Source organism: Polistes fuscatus, unplaced genomic scaffold (genome assembly GCF_010416935.1).
Source record: "Polistes fuscatus isolate 324 unplaced genomic scaffold, CU_Pfus_HIC Scaffold3, whole genome shotgun sequence".
Taxonomy (NCBI): domain Eukaryota; kingdom Metazoa; phylum Arthropoda; class Insecta; order Hymenoptera; family Vespidae; genus Polistes; species Polistes fuscatus.
The window spans coordinates 10188424-10201932 of record NW_025113107.1 but is presented as its reverse complement, the minus strand read 5'-3'; the positions used below and the strand labels follow the sequence as shown (position 1 = coordinate 10201932).

At 31.9% G+C, this 13509-nt stretch overlaps 4 protein-coding genes and 2 long non-coding RNA genes across 6 annotated transcripts; 2 read left to right on the top strand and 4 right to left on the bottom strand.

The window, feature by feature from the left end:
* Window positions 1–25: 25 nt before the first annotated feature.
* On the bottom strand, window positions 26–1631 carry LOC122519494. The gene is made up of 2 exons (XM_043638971.1): window positions 799–1631; window positions 26–342 (listed from the first exon to the last, which is right to left on the bottom strand). The coding sequence occupies exons 1-2, from the start codon at window positions 920–922 to the stop codon at window positions 104–106; spliced, it is 363 nt and encodes a 120-aa protein (XP_043494906.1). The 5' UTR covers window positions 923–1631; the 3' UTR covers window positions 26–103.
* Window positions 1536–2723, bottom strand: LOC122519493 (probable small nuclear ribonucleoprotein Sm D1). The gene is made up of 4 exons (XM_043638970.1): window positions 2593–2723; window positions 2324–2400; window positions 1898–2095; window positions 1536–1797 (listed from the first exon to the last, which is right to left on the bottom strand). Exons 1-4 carry the CDS (start codon window positions 2604–2606, stop codon window positions 1715–1717), a joined length of 372 nt encoding a protein of 123 aa, XP_043494905.1. The 5' UTR covers window positions 2607–2723; the 3' UTR covers window positions 1536–1714.
* A 571-nt stretch (window positions 2724–3294) lies between these two features.
* LOC122519495 lies at window positions 3295–3887 on the top strand. Its single transcript, XR_006304303.1, has 2 exons — window positions 3295–3385; window positions 3466–3887. It is a non-coding gene; the product is annotated as an uncharacterized LOC122519495 (long non-coding RNA).
* A 440-nt stretch (window positions 3888–4327) lies between these two features.
* LOC122519382 (probable malonyl-CoA-acyl carrier protein transacylase, mitochondrial) lies at window positions 4328–5614 on the bottom strand. Its single transcript, XM_043638787.1, has one exon. It carries the CDS (start codon window positions 5612–5614, stop codon window positions 4349–4351), a length of 1266 nt encoding a protein of 421 aa, XP_043494722.1. The 3' UTR covers window positions 4328–4348.
* Window positions 5615–6849: 1235 nt separating this feature from the next.
* On the top strand, window positions 6850–12708 carry LOC122519739. The gene is made up of 3 exons (XM_043639406.1): window positions 6850–6954; window positions 9800–10007; window positions 11459–12708. Exons 2-3 carry the CDS (start codon window positions 9827–9829, stop codon window positions 12163–12165), a joined length of 888 nt encoding a protein of 295 aa, XP_043495341.1. The 5' UTR covers window positions 6850–6954; window positions 9800–9826; the 3' UTR covers window positions 12166–12708.
* LOC122519740 lies at window positions 10407–13328 on the bottom strand. The gene is made up of 2 exons (XR_006304355.1): window positions 12941–13328; window positions 10407–10564 (listed from the first exon to the last, which is right to left on the bottom strand). It is a non-coding gene; the product is annotated as an uncharacterized LOC122519740 (long non-coding RNA).
* Window positions 13329–13509: the final 181 nt, after the last annotated feature.

Genomic DNA, 13509 nt, shown 5'->3' with positions numbered 1-13509 from the left:
TTTGATAACGCTACAATGATAGTTATCTTCAATATCACATATTATTAAAATTGAACGATGTTCTCGTTACACATCGTTGTATATTAAAATACATATTAAAATGTCAACTATTTTCTTCGTTTATCGGTCGAAAGGAAGATCTGAAATTAAGTTGATGACAACCGCGCACCTTGTTAACAGCGGGTAACGAATTAGTTTCCGTCAATTCTTCCAAAGCTTGAATCATCTTAGAAACAATTTCAGGTGGTGAACGTCTTCTCATTCCCGGTGCATCTGGTCTATGTTGCAAGTCTTCTTGTCGTTGTTGCAAAGCCATAGGGAAAATTTGCGGTTGGAAATGCACTGGTGGACATTGAACCGTGAAAGGTTAGGTTATATCACGGTCACAAGAAGTAGTTACTATCGATTTCTCGATAATGCTTCGAGTCTAAACTGTACATAACTACTCCATAGCAAAAATTACATTAATTTCTTATAATAACAAAAATGTACCCGCTTTATCTCCTTCTTGTTTTTCTTTTTTTTTTTTTAATGAAAATATTTTAACAATTATTCTCGATGGTTCTTAGTTTGGAAAATTCTTTGATTAGAAAATTTTTAAAAGAAACTTATCTAACATCTCTTCCACTTGTATATATATACTTATATTTATTTATGAACAATATTATCTTTTAGTAGAGCACATTTTATATTCGAATAAAAATGTTTTAAAAATGACAAGAACTTTCTCTTTCATTATGTCTTTTTAACTAATTAAATTAATTATAATGTAATTTATAAATGAATTTATTCAATTACCAGAAACATCATGGATGTCGTACTCAGATATATCATCTATGTCATCTACGTCGGCATTATTACGACCACATCGCAGAATTAATTGAATGCATCCAACTACAGCCCTTTTTGATGATCTCCACATAATAAAACACAAACATTTTGAAAAATATTGTCAAAAATTTCGATGAAATAAAATTACATTATTCTATTTAGATGCATTCTTCCTAAAAGCATGCAAACTTTTTGTTGCAATGGTTAGAACCATTTTTAATACGAAAACGCATTGAAGTTGGTCACATAAATCGGTAAACTTCTTTAAATTGAAATTGCGATATTATTTTATATACAAAATTTTTGAAGAAATGTTTACCAAAATAAAGAAATAACTATTATCTTTGATTTGAATAGCCTTCGACTTATAATTATAATAAAAGAATTTTTTGTTTATTTTTCCAATGATTATTTTCAGTACGAATAATTTACTGTTATTAAATTACATTGATACGATTTATCTTAACGCAACTCGTGCTCTAATACATAAACAAGATTGACAATTTTATTCTTAAAATATTTCTCTTGTAAGTTTAATAATTTTGTTACTTTTTTACATGTAAATTACGTTATATGTGGAATGATAAAATATTCACACGCATTATATATATAAGATTATAAAATTGTACATCTTACCTATATTTAATCGAAGGATCATTTTTAATTTTTGTACTGGTTACGCTACAATCAAAAATATTTTGAACTGCTTTCCTGTACTTAATACTATCAAATATTTAATTTTTAATTTACTACAATCGCAATGGAAAAGATTTTATTAATTACTCATATCGCATATATTGCATTAACATATTTTTTTTTCAATTTTTTTTCAATTGTCCACATGTGGAAGAATCATTTAAAATACTTAATAAGTTTAATGCTACTATCGTCTGCCTCTTCCTCTTCCTCTACCTCCTCTACCACCTCTGGCACCACGGCCACCACGGCCTCTACCACGTGCTGCTCCTAAAAATGAATGTAACAAATAATTTGTATTTTTTGTGTTCCTATTTTTACTCATTCTTGGTGTGTATGTAATTACATATCATATTTATATATTACAAACCTCTTGCAGCTTCTTTCTTCTTAGCTTTGGCTTTTGGTGTGTCATCAATAAGTAATGTTTCTAACGCAAGACATTCAGGTAGAATATAATACCGTATATTGTTCCCTCGTAAACTTAAAGTATCCAATTGTATAGGATCTCTATTCTTAATTATCATCTTTACTGTTTTCAAATGGGTATTCATAGCTACATCAACACCTATTGTAACAGAAATCAATTGGTTAAATCAAAATAATTTTGTATCGAAAACAAATTATATATATAGATTAAATAAAGTTAAATATATTAAATAAGATTAAATAAAATTAAATATTAAAATTATACTTGGATATATGCAAATGATTTATCGAAAATATACGATAGTACAGAAAAATATTTTATGCTACGCTAGAATAATAATTTCCAAAAAAGGTTATGTTAACATACCTGTAATTGTACCGTGTACTTGAGTTCCATTTTTTAGTTCTATCGTTACAGTCTCATGACTGAGTTTCATCAAAAATCTATAACATAAAATATATTACATAGAAGATCTTTATTAATTTTTTTTCGATATCTTCGATTCATTGAAAATACTTTATAGGTTAATTTTGTACATATTCTAACATGAAGTGTATATATGTATAAAAATGTGTATTATATTCTTCGTAATGAAAAAAAATAAAATTTTAATTATTATTAAATAGTATACATACCTTACTAGTTTCATGATGTTGGTAAAATGATTATTTTGTAACGTTTAATATCAAAAAAATTGTAATACCGGTATTATATATACCTCTTTTATTTGGCTCTGCGCGAGATGCGCAATATACGCGGGACGCTAAACATGCGTTCCAAAACTCAACTATAACTAACCTAAGTTTCTATTTTTAAAAATGCCTCTAACACGCATCTGAATATTTAAAAAGATAATATATTAGGTTGGTGCGTATGAAATGTCGGATTTTTAAGTGAATATATAAAACTGCATATCTTTTTTCAAAAGCTGTTTATTCAATCAAAATATGCTCCGTTCGCTTCAATACACTTTTCCCAACGAGACTTTAAAGCATAGATACCTATCTTAAAAAAATTCTGATCTTTAGAATCAATAAACTCTGATATCTAATTTTTTAAACTGTCTTCACTTTCATACTGTTTAGCTCGTAAAAACAGTTCTAAATGTTTAAAAAAAAATGAAAGTCGGTTGGCGAGAGATCCAGTGAATAGGCTGGGTGCTGCAAAACTTCATATTTCAATTCATTTAATTTCGCAATTGTTTTGTGCGATGTATGCGGCCGAGCGTTGTCATGGAGTAATGAGCTATGCCGATTAACAAGTGATGGGCATATAATTTTCAATTTATCATGCATCTCATCAATGTACTGGCAGTACTTTTCGGCCGCAATTGTCTCCTCAGTTTGAAGGCACGAGTAATGAATTACCCCAGTCGCATTCCACCAAACTGTGATTAAAATCTTCCGTGGATGAAGTGATGGCTTTAGAGTATGGGCACAAATCTCATCCCTATCAAGTTAGTTAGTGCGTTACCCACTTATCCATTTTCTTCATCTTGCCAATTTCAGAAAGATGTCGCAATATTGTTGTATGGTCAACTTTCATCGTGATAGCCAGTTCCCTCGTGGATACAATTGGATCCGCTTCCACCAATGCCTTCAGATCATCATTTTTCACAGACGTTTTGGGTCTTCCACGCGGATCATTTTGTAGTGAAAAATCACCGGACCTAAATTTTTCAAACTAACGCTGCACTTTTCGATCATTGACTGTATTCTTCCCAAACGCTTGATTTATGTTGCGTGCAGCTTTTGCAGCATTATTACCAAGTTTATACTCGTACAAAAAAATTATGCGAATATCGTTTAGATTCATATCGGTACAAAATTCAAATCAAATAACAAAAAGGAACACTTTCGAGAAAATCTCCTTTGTTGAAATGTGACTCTGGCAATGGACAATACGACCATAAACGAAGTTATGTCAAAAACAAAAGTATAACGAAAACAGGAAGACAAACGTTCGCATGTAAAAAAATCCGACATTTCATATGCACCAACATAATATTAAATTAAAAAATAATATATAATTATTTTAATATTTTGAAAGTTAAGGATAATATAATTTTTAATTTTTATAATTTCTCAAATTATTACTCTTAAAATTTTAATACAAAAAAACTTAATTTTAATTTTCTTAAGAGAAGAAATGAAGTAACATGTAAAATACACACATGTGTATACATTATAAAAGAAAAAGAAATCTATTCTTATACATATGCATATAATCTCCACATGCTTTTATACACAAAATACATATTAACAAATATAAAAGTTTATATTTAAAATTTGATGAATATTATATAACATTGTCAGCATTGTTACTTAATAAATATCATTAAACTTAATTTATTAGCAAACGTTTATATTCTTATAAATAAACAATTTTTTATTAAATTACAATACAGGAAATAGCTGCTTTTGAATTAATTAATTTCAAAATAGTTCTCATTCTTCCACTAGAGCAAACATCAAACGTTCTTGGAAATAATTCTCCTTCCGGTCTCTTATATATTCTTTGTATACATTGTTCCCATTTTACTGGTGATACAATTTGTTTCAATAACAATCCTTTAATACTTCGTAAATGTCTATAAGGAAGCCCAGTATAATTAGAATATACCTCAGTTCTTGGTTCTTCTATTGTTACCGAATTCAGTGCTTCAAAAAATTTGTGTAAAGCTGGTTGCATAAGCGGTGTATGAAAAGCTCCTGAAACTGGAAGCCTCCTCATTTTTGTTAAACCCATAGCAGCGCCATTCTTTTCTATATATTGCAATGCTTCTTCATTTCCAGCTATTATTTTACTTTGAGTATATAAATAAACAGATACTTTGCATACAGGATTAGGCACACCCAAGTCTACAGCCCAAGAAACAGCATCTTGTAATATCTTAGACAATTTTGCTTCAGGAGAACAATAAACGGATAACATTCCTTGAGGTACTTTATCGGATGCAATTTGCATCATCTGACCCCTAACTGCCACCAATCTGATACCATCTTCGACAGAGATAGCTCCTGAAAAAATCAATGCACTCAATTCGCCAACACTATACCCAGCAACACTCGCACAAGTTTCAAATACTTTTGGCCTGTCTTCGCGTATTTTTTCTAATGCAGCCAACGATGAAACAACCGTAGCTGGTTGATTAAACCTTGTTTGATCTAATTTTTCTTGGGGACCTTTTAAACATATTTTCAATAGATTATATCCTAAAATTTCATTAGCTATTTCAAATATTTCTTTTGCAGCAGGATAATGCAAATATTTTGCAACCGCGCCAACTTTAAGAGTCCCTTGTCCTGGAAAAAGTATTATTGTTCTTTCCTGTGGGTTAATTTTATGTACCTCTATTTTATCCTCTTCTACAGAGGTTGGTGCATCAGCGGGATAAGGAGTTGTAGTCCAATTTGTATCTTTAACATCATTGTAAGTGGCAGCTTCTTTAAGAAGACGCTTAAGTTCTTGCTCGTTAGAAGTATTATTTAATTCATCGTGTGATGCTTTTTCATCAATTGTTGTTCTTTTATTTAAAACATTGTCTTGATCATTTGGAATATTGTGAGAAAATTTGTCAATACGATTAAAATGACATAAACTTGATAATTGTAAAAATATCCTATTGGAAATAACTTGTTTAATCATCGTTGACATTTTTTAAATAAACTCTTTTTAATTACAATCTATCATTTTAATATTTACTGTTTGAAAATAACACTTCAGCGGTATAGAAATACACGTGCTTATACTTATTTCCCTTTTCTCCATATACGCTATACATGACCAAGTTACTTTCATTTTTTATTGACTTGAGCGCCATCTAAAACGTTTTAAAGGAACTCGAGATTTGAAAAAGCGCGCTACTCGAGTTTGGTGCTTCTTGCCAGAAAATTTGTAATCGCCGATAATTTCAAGCTTATAATAGATCAGATATTCGAAGGAACGTAGTAAAAACAATAAATTACTGCATATATTTTAATTTATGCCCACTCCTTGTATGATGTATTTATTAAAACATGTATAACTAAATAGATACATGCATAGATAAATCTTGTTTCTTCCATCGTGTGTGAACTTGAATTAAGGGGTTATACGCAGTTGCGAGGCTCGAAAAAGACGTATTTTCATGAATTTTTTCTAGAAACAGTTTTTATTTCTCAAAAAAAATTGTTGGTAATTCAAATAGAGTGAACTTTTGAGAATACAATAGCGCGTCGATTCTGTAAAAATATTAATCTGCACTGCTCCTGTAGATGATTTCCTGAACGTCCTCTAAAAAAAGACGTTTGGCGGTGATCTCCATTTTGGCGGTTTGGATTATCCGAAATTAAAAAATATGGTGGATTCTTTTAAAGGATAGATTAATGCAGGTATTAACGAGAGGAATTTTAAAAATTTTGATTTTTGACAAAATGGCGTCTATTTGAAAAAAAGTTGTTGTTTTTGACTAAAATTTTCGCTCTAAATTGTAAAAAAAAAATAGTAATAATTTTTTTAAATCTTATTCCTCTCGTCAATTCCCGAGGAATATATCTAAGAATATTGTGTAAAAATATAAGACAAATCGGTTGAGTTATTTCTGAGAAATCGAGATCACCGACTTTGAAAATACCGTTTTGAGAAAAACGCGTTTAAAGTTTCAAAGAAACGTTTACACATAGTTAAAAATTTTTGTTTGCAGCTTACATGAAGTGAAGAATATTTGTCGGATCGATTTGAAATTTTCAGAGAATATACTTAAATATATGTACATTCCGAAAATGCAAAAATCTTGAAGAACTTAAAGAACTTGAAGAACTTGAAGATAAAAGTGGGCGAACGCCCACCAGGGTATGAATAAATTACTGGGAATAGCATCCTAGTAGGAAGCATAAAGAGGAAGGGGTAGTACCCCAAGGGAGTGGGAAACAACGGGCATCGCGACGACCGTGGGAGTCGCGGCTCTACTTCCGAAGAAACAGCACCTTAAGGGATACCTTGTAACAATCACTCAGGTAAGAGTGACCTATTTTTTTCATTGTTCTATTCATCCTCTTTATTAAATACATGATTTTCTCCTGTTATTATTTTTTATAACAATTATTCAAAAATATTCAAAAATTAAAAAAAATTCAGAGTTCAAACGTTTGCAAATGATTTATCAATTTGTCGCGTTCATGTTAAATTAACCATAAAATAAACAAAGATAAAATTGTTTCGTATCAATCTAATTGTTTGCGGGTAAAATAGTTATTATCTTTTGAGAAAAACAATTAAATCATTAATTAATACTTAAATGTTTCATTTGCATCTTACGATTAACATAATCCATTTATGAATGCATTTGTATAGTATAGGACGGACATATAAAGTCGTTAAAAAATCCTGCATTAATTTCTAAAAAAAATGAACAAATTTTTATCAAAGAATCATAGTTTAGATAATTTTGTAATCGATATCACTGTTTTTAAACGACGCTCTCAGTCTAAATCTGGCGATCTTACGCAACGTACTAACGGTAGAAGCGTAACACCATGAATGTATATACTAATTCCAGATACAATTCTAATTGATCATGATTAAAATCGATAGAACAAATTTAAATAATTATTTCGTTAAAATAAATTAGCGGATCGCTTTTATGTATAACAAAATAAAGAGAGTAGAATGAAAGTTATTTAAAAATGTTTATTGTAATACTAATAAAACTGTTACATTCTTTCGCGATCGCATCACTTTCGGCATCTTAATTTAATGAATCCGAAAATCTTGATATGTATAAATATCTATATATATATATATATATGTAAAACGAAAATAAGCCAACAATTCCTCAAAGGGGATTTGCGTAAAGACGATTATATTTGAAACGAATTCGTAAGAAAACAAAGTACACATGTACATAAATATTTAAGTGATTCGCCGGGAGGTCTGACTCATAATCTAAAACAGTTAGCATTACATTTTAGTAGAGTATAATCCGTTATCACTTAAAGTGTCTAGCATGTCACTAACATCACCATGTCTTTCCGCGACGTGTCTCGTAAATTTTGGCATTTCTTAATCGTTCGTTTTAAATGATTTAATTTAAGGATGCCCTAGTAACGATACTCGCCAATTTTTATCGTGTCAAAGAACGGCTTCGTATTTCTATTGTTGTATTTTACGAGGACGAGAGTTGTGTTGGCTAAGCCCTCAGAATATATTTTTTGATATGGCATTAAAGCTTCTAATAAATTATCATAAAGGTAACCTGATGATCTATAATATAACAATAATAATAATAATAATAATAATAATAATAATAATAATAATAATAATAATAATAATAATAATAATAATAATAATAATAATAATCATTTAAAAATGATATACGTTCTCATCGTAATCATTTTACTCGTCCCCGAGACGAGTTAATTTCCTAATTAATTCGCTTTTCTTTGAATATTTCTCTTAATTAGACTCATGGTTTCGATGTCTCATCTGTAAACACACGATTCCTATATCGTTACATATAGTAAAATACCTAGCACGGGCATGAAAGAAAGATTGAGCAACAAAGAACTCTGTTCTAAATTACAAATACGTTTAGCTTATAGACGAGCCAAATACATGTAGAAGCCAATTAAGTCGAGTGAACGATCTAATAGGTAGATGCATTAATAGCTTTTATACACGTACGAAGTATTTACATATCAAGTTTTGTCGTTTGCTAATCATTTGGGCCACCTCGTTTGAACTGATTTCGATGTTACAAGTATTTTACTACTTACGTATTTCGACTTTTGTACTCTCATACGAACGAATTGTTGAAAAGATTTTCTTTATAAACGAATCGTGATAATAAAGTAGAAACGTCCAAGAAAACATCATAATCGTATTCTTTCTTTCTCTCTCTCTCTCTCTCTCTCTCTCTCTCTGCGTCTATAAAACGCGGGCATATATCCAGATTTGTAAATCAAATGAAAATAATTGGTGTAATCGGAAACTATTTGGAAGAGCGATCATGGCAATTGTTTTCAACATCTCTTTCGTTTACCGAGTAAGATCACACCCAGAGACGACAGTTGATATCTTTCAAACTATAAAACAAATTGTTGCAGCTGGTGCAAAAATTGGCATCTTGTCGCGTTTAGAATTTGAAAATACATTTACGCGTTTACACTTTTAGTTTATTCCGTCGAAATCGTTCAATCGTAAAGAAAATAATAACGGTAACGATGCTGAGCTCTTGCTATTCTCCAAACGTTTGCTTGTAGTTTCGAGTGCCCCTGAAGAAGACAAGGAAGAACGATTCTTCGGGATTTACACTGTTGGTACTTGGTCTCGGTTGTCCCGGGATCGCGTGTACCGTGCCAGTTCGGTTCACGGGCACCAAATTAGATGCGGTCTATTTTTGAGAGCAGTATATAGATAGTTGCTCGTTCCAGTTTACTGGTTCCTCACACTCAGAACCTTCTCTTTTTCTCTCTCTCTCTCTCTCTCACATTTATTTTTTTTCCCTCTCTTTATCTAATAGTAAATACGAGAAACCGAACCTTTCTTATTCTCTATCCTTTCTACTACCATCATATCGTATCGTTACAACCATGCGCCACCATAATCATCGTCTTTTTCCATCGTTAATTTTCACAATCCTACGAAGACGCACGAGGTTATTGGATCTTTGCCAAATAAAATACGACGAGTGTCTCGATACATGTGACACAAGAAGAAATGATTTTCTTTTTTCTCATTTTCCGTATCATTTACTTTCGCGTGAATTACAAATCGTATTAAATAAACAATATCCATATATTTTTGTATGATAATTAGAATTGTCATTGAATGAATTTATAATTGATCGATTATTTATTACAGAAATAAAGAAAAAAGTGTGCCGCAGATATGTCGAGGCCAATACTTAGCAGGCCGCGTACGCGCGTTTATGGATGCAATTACGACAAGGGGGAGTCCTATTACAAGCCAATGGTTGACCACTTGGACAGGAAGTACTGTGCTCGACCCTTATTCTCCGAGCCAAGATCGTCGGTAGCCGATGAAATCGCGGCCCGTCGAGGCGACATCGGTAACCTCTTCAGTCGTTTTCCCAAATGGTTTTGAGGAATGAAAGTACCCCCTACGCCCCCTTTTTGAAATGTTGCCGAGGTGTTCAATAGATCCGTTGTAAATGATGAATAATTGAGATACATTTATCCTATCCTTTCTATAATCCATCGTATATAGCATGTTTTTTTTTCCTCATAAAGATAAACTTCTCCTTCGTTACACGTTCGTTAGATGCGTGCCGTTTGAGAATTTATCCTCCGATAACATAGAATGTTATAGTTTAATTTACAAAAAAAAATATAAATACATTTTCAACTTTCAATATATGTGGAAAACAAGAATAATAATATTTCACAATTAATGAGATCGAGCAACGATCGAGGATACATACCTAAACGTATCTTCATCTCTATTCTTCTTGTGTGTGTAGTTATTCTCAATGTTCGATTATTGTCCGTAATCATTGTATAATCTTCTGTTTGACGAATAAATGTTTGCTTTTTTCTAAATATATGACTTCATGCCGACGAAAGTCTAAAAGCCGTTTGTCGCGTAAAATCAACAATTGTGATGAGGCTGTAAAAGGAGAAAAAATAAAAAAAAAAGAAAGTAATAATAATAAGCTACAGGTAAAGATTGCTTTGTACTCGAGTCGAGGAACAGCGTAAAAAAAAAGAAAAGACATTTTCGATTCTCTTCGAACATCGTTCCAAATCGAAATCATATCCCAGGGGAAATGGTAGAAATAGATGAATGAATTTAGGATTAATTTCGATAAATAGAAATTCCCTGGGACGAGAGAAATGAGCAGACAAGCAGGATAAAGGAAGGATCGTTTATAAATACTTGAGTAATAGATGTGAGTGAATAGACGTAATAGAGAATAGGGAATTACAGTGAACCACAAAATTGATCATATGCTCTTTAAAACTGAGTAATTAATTTTCTCTCGAATAAATTGAGTGTCCCTTAAATAGAATTATTGTCGATAATCTAAACGAATTAATCTGTTGTAGAAATTATGCCGAGAACATTAAGCAATCAATTTAATAGAATTAAAAATTAGAAACTATTTCATTAAATAACTATCGGTGGACTATTTCATTGATCAACATAATATAATTCGCGATGAACGCCGATATCAATAAATTTTGGAATTAGAGATTAGTCAATCTCTAGTATTGAAATATTTTTAGTCGTAATCTATATTAGAAGTTTGCAATGGAATATCATAAAAAGAATAAACTTTATAAAAAAACGAATTTCATACAATTTATCGAATACTCGACATAATTCTATAAAATTTGTTAATATATCTCGGATGAATAGACAATATTAGGATACTTGGTTGATTAAGAATCAGTTTGACAGAACATAGGATCAATTATGTTCATCACCACATACCACATGTATGTATACATAGATGGTTAGGTCCGCGAAGAGATGAAAAAATTCTGTCGGTTTTTGCAGGCTCGCGAGACCTTTCTGGTCCTCGGAACGACACTTTCGGGCGTGACCTTGACCTCGACCTCGACCCTCGTACCCGTGCCTCCCAAGTACTAGCACCCTTGATCAGCACCGAGCACAACCCTCTTCTACTCCCTGGTGACGAGGAGGAGACCGTCTACGATAGCCGCGGACAAAGGACTCAACGGAAATTCGCAGATGATTTCGCGAATGAGGTCGCCTCAACGACGCGTCGTTTCAAGGCTAGGGTGGCAGCGATGGAGCTTGATCAGGAAACGGACTCCGTACTCAATAAGAAAATCGAGGAAGCCGACTCGGCGTTCAATAAAAAACGTTCAAAGATTTTAACATCGATCGGCGATGATTTAGAAAAACAACAGCCACCCATATCTTTGACCAGGTGGTCCAAGTTGATAAACGATAACGAGGAGGACACGTTGCTCTCTAATGCGGCTGCCACTCGAGCCAGGCAAACGAAAGCACGTCTCGACGATCTCGAAACCGAGATGGAAGAGTTGGCCGAGAGACAAGCCAAGAGAGAACGCAGAGCTGCTGCTTTGAGGGCGCTCGTCAACGAGAGTATCGCAACTTCATCACCTCCTTCCCCTCCTATTATCGACGAATATCAACGATCCTCTGCCGCCCTCACTAGCAGCAGCAAAAAAATTTCCATGCGTAACGAACGCACCGAAAAACATGTTACCTTTTAGTTATCTCTATCTCGTGATCGATCTCTCTCTCTCTCTCTCTCTCTCTTTCTCTCTTTTTTTCTTTCTCTTTTTGTCTGTCTATTTATTGCGATCACGATGCTCTTGCCTCACTTTACCCGCTATAAAATTGACCAATTTATCATGAAATTTAGTTATTTTATTAGTCGGTTATCTTTATTGCGCATTGCTTAAAAATCGTCTTAAATAAGAACGTGTTAATGAATACTTTTCATTTACATGGAATCATCGATATTATGTATTTTTAATTTACAGGATACAGGTAGTAGTTTTTTTATTTTCTTTCATTCATCTCTGTCGTTTAATTAAGTAACTTTGAGTAAAAGGATTATTATGATCTATGCGTGGACAATCACGTAGAGTTATCTATAACTCTAAATCTATAAGTAAGGATAAAGCAATTACTTCATTACGTCACCAACAAAAAACTATTGTAACCACCTTCCTCGTATTCCCCGTTTTTTTGAATAATTTCACGAAATTTTATTGTCTCTATGCGGAAGGGAATGCACGTTTACGTAAAAATATTTAAAAAATAAAAAAGAAAAAACATAAAAAAAAAAGACTTTTAAATCAACTATATACATATGTACATTACAAAAATATATTACAGTATATAGTAAGTGTTCTTGTAAAGTGTAAATGTTAAGAAAGAAACTACTTCTATGTCTGCACGCTACTGTATATATATATATTTTCTTTCTTTCTCGTATACCAATAAATTTTGTTGTAAAACTTGAGGAACAACATGTACTACCTTTATTGATATCGTACTGCTGTATTCTTCATCGTTGATTTATCCTGTCATGCTTTTGTAATTCGCATTTCTCAGGCATGTACGTATCCAATTATCCTTTTCTTCTTCTTCTTCTTCTTCTTCTTCTTGCATGTTACTTTAGCAAGATACAATTTGATTGTTTCTTGTGTAATGACGTAATAAAATCTAACGACGAGATTAGACGGTAAGGTGTTACTAAATACAACCGAGATATAATCTTGACTCGTTTAACGATACACAAAAATAGATATCAATGTATACAGGATGGCCAACGTAAAACGTTACGTACAGTTTCCATCGCAAGAGTTACAAATATCAACTTAAAATTAATTTTTTTCCGCGTCGTAACTTAAATCCCATTTAAATCGAGTTGGATGTTAATTATTTTTTTTTAATTCAGTAATATTTACCAAACCCGATAATACCGTTTTCGAAATATCATCCTTTTATTTTAATATAAAGTAAAAAAAAAAATAAAAAAGCAAAAAGATATAATAAAAATATAAAATCTTTGTAACACTTTTTTTTTTTACATAAGTCATCCTAAT

Excerpts from the sequence above, each read along its gene's own strand:
- LOC122519739 (XM_043639406.1), top strand. The coding sequence starts at position 9,827 with ATGTCGAGGCCAATACTTAGCAGGCCGCGTACGCGCGTTTATGGATGC. Across the intron at positions 10,008-11,458 it reads GGCCCGTCGAGGCGACATCG|GCTCGCGAGACCTTTCTGGT; the intron begins GTAACCTCTTCA and ends CGGTTTTTGCAG.
- LOC122519493 (XM_043638970.1), bottom strand. Across the intron at positions 2,096-2,323 it reads AGTACACGGTACAATTACAG|GTGTTGATGTAGCTATGAAT; the intron begins GTATGTTAACAT and ends CTGTTACAATAG. Across the intron at positions 1,798-1,897 it reads GAAGAAAGAAGCTGCAAGAG|GAGCAGCACGTGGTAGAGGC; the intron begins GTTTGTAATATA and ends ATTCATTTTTAG.
- LOC122519494 (XM_043638971.1), bottom strand. The coding sequence starts at position 922 with ATGTGGAGATCATCAAAAAGGGCTGTAGTTGGATGCATTCAATTAATT. Across the intron at positions 343-798 it reads CGACATCCATGATGTTTCTG|TGCATTTCCAACCGCAAATT; the intron begins GTAATTGAATAA and ends AATGTCCACCAG.
- LOC122519382 (XM_043638787.1), bottom strand. The coding sequence starts at position 5,614 with ATGTCAACGATGATTAAACAAGTTATTTCCAATAGGATATTTTTACAA.